The sequence below is a fragment of the Platichthys flesus genome, chromosome 5 (genome assembly GCF_949316205.1).
Source record: "Platichthys flesus chromosome 5, fPlaFle2.1, whole genome shotgun sequence".
NCBI classification, from domain to species: Eukaryota; Metazoa; Chordata; class Actinopteri; order Pleuronectiformes; family Pleuronectidae; genus Platichthys; species Platichthys flesus.
Window position 1 is genome coordinate 25,263,041 of NC_084949.1, and position 1,894 is coordinate 25,264,934.

The window sequence follows — 1,894 nt, forward strand, 5'->3', positions numbered from 1 at the left end:
CATGGTGTGTAGAGGTGATAAACATACAGTTGTGTAATTATTGTGGTTTAATGTGATGTCAATAGCAGGAATGTGCGTTCACATTGTAGTTGTTGACAATATTAACAGAAGTTTTCCTTTTTCCTCCCCCAGGCAACATGGACCGACACCACTATGAGACTTTTGAGAAGTTTGGCAACAACACTGTTCTGCTGCACCTCGACAACGGCCGAGCGCAAGTGTTCCTCTCATTGTTCTCATGATCCGAGTTCACGGTAACACACTTCGTTTGTATGCCTCAGTGCTGGAGACATATCTTTGTGTTATGAGGGAATTTCTTCAACTCTGTTACAGAACATCAGTAAAACTCAGGGATTGACGGATTTTATTTTGGTGGTCAAACGTCAGCGTGGCCTCACAAAACAAGTTTTCCCAAGTCTGTCTGTCAGGAACTCCTTTAAGTTTGGTCCAGTGGTCAGTTGCACTCAAACTGATTAGATGTCAGTGTCCAAAGGTCAAAGGTCACAGTATGGACTGCACTGGTTGGCAGAGGCAAACGACCACCAAGTTTCAATTCAATTTCAACAATTGAATTAAACTGATTTCCACTGTGTTGTCACTGCAGATTTGGGCGTCACTCAAAAGATGAGCCGTCCATCCTCGCTCCACTTGAACAGTGCTGCAGGTACAATGAGAAAAGAGTTTCTTCTCTGGCTACATAAAGTCAAAATAAAAGATTTTGACTTTCAGCACAGGTTAATCCAGATATGTACAACTGTGCAAAAAGGTCCATCCTCTCCTTTATTCTCAAACACCTCTTGTTTTCATTTTTTCTCCAGGATCCGTCAGAGCACGTGGCTTCGCCTGCGTCTCCTGTCTCAGCCTCAGTATCGTCTCAGTGATGTCATGCGGGCGTCTCTTTCCCAGGATCCCCTGCACCGTGTGGCCCCCCTGCTGGCAGAGCCCCACCTCGCAGCTCTGGATCGGCGTCTGAACACCGTGCTGGAGACTGTGAGTCGCTGCATAGAGCAGCGGAGCCTGGACGCTGGGAGTGATGAGGTCATTTTCGATGACGCCGCCTACTTGAAGGACACGTTGACTCCTGCAGGTTAGAGAAGCCTCACTGCTCATCACACTGGAACATGCAAGATGTCAACCGTTAAAGTGACAAGGACTCAAATGGTTTCTTTACATATTTTGTAAAATTACATTTTGTAAACACAAAAATAGGTTTTGTAATATTTTTTATATTTAATTAAAAACCTGAGTCATTTACATGTGATGATTGCTTTATGTGACAATAGCAATAATTTACCTCACTGTAAACAAAGTGCTGTAACAACTTTTATATTGTCTGATAATTCCCCTTCACTGAAATGCAAATGTGTACAGTATATTGATTATAACTTGTTCTAATTCATTTCTTGTTTTTTTTTGTCCATATTTGAAATACAGTCTTTCCTTTTCTCCTTTGAATTCATGCCTCATGTATTATTCAATAAATGATTGCATAAGTCATTACCATGACAATAAATGATAACTCACAAACCCGTTTGATGAACCAAATGGAAAATGGAGGATTGAAATAATGTTTTCCTCACTTTTTAGTTTGTGTTTTAATCACCTAAAATAAATGTTCCTAGGCCTGAGATACTGGCTCAGTCAGCAGAATACCAACGGTCCGGTTCTGTGTTCTGTCCAATAGGAATCATCAGAAGCATCTTCCTCACACTTTAGTGCAGATGTGAATTCTTTCATCACCTGTTTGTCTTCATCACAGCTTTCATCTGGATTCATTATGACGGTTACTTTCATTGTTTCTTCTCTTATTTACATTTTTATATTCTAAGTCTTTTCGAACACTTGAACTTGTCGGTGTGAAACTTCCTGAAGAAGACATTTTTGTGAAACTAAC

At 40.8% G+C, this 1,894-nt stretch overlaps 1 protein-coding gene across 2 annotated transcripts in view; it reads left to right on the forward strand.

Moving 5' to 3' along the window:
• Nucleotides 1-1,455, forward strand: part of LOC133953635 (extracellular serine/threonine protein kinase FAM20C-like) — a 33,044-nt gene extending 31,589 nt beyond the window's left edge. For both annotated transcript variants that reach the window (XM_062387658.1, XM_062387659.1), the window contains exons 9-11: nucleotides 133-214; nucleotides 605-664; nucleotides 819-1,455. In XM_062387658.1, coding sequence (XP_062243642.1) covers nucleotides 133-214; nucleotides 605-664; nucleotides 819-1,092 — 416 coding nt within the window. In that variant the 3' untranslated portion in view covers nucleotides 1,093-1,455. The remainder of the gene's footprint in view (nucleotides 1-132; nucleotides 215-604; nucleotides 665-818) is intronic.
• The last annotated feature ends 439 nt before the right edge of the window (nucleotides 1,456-1,894 follow it).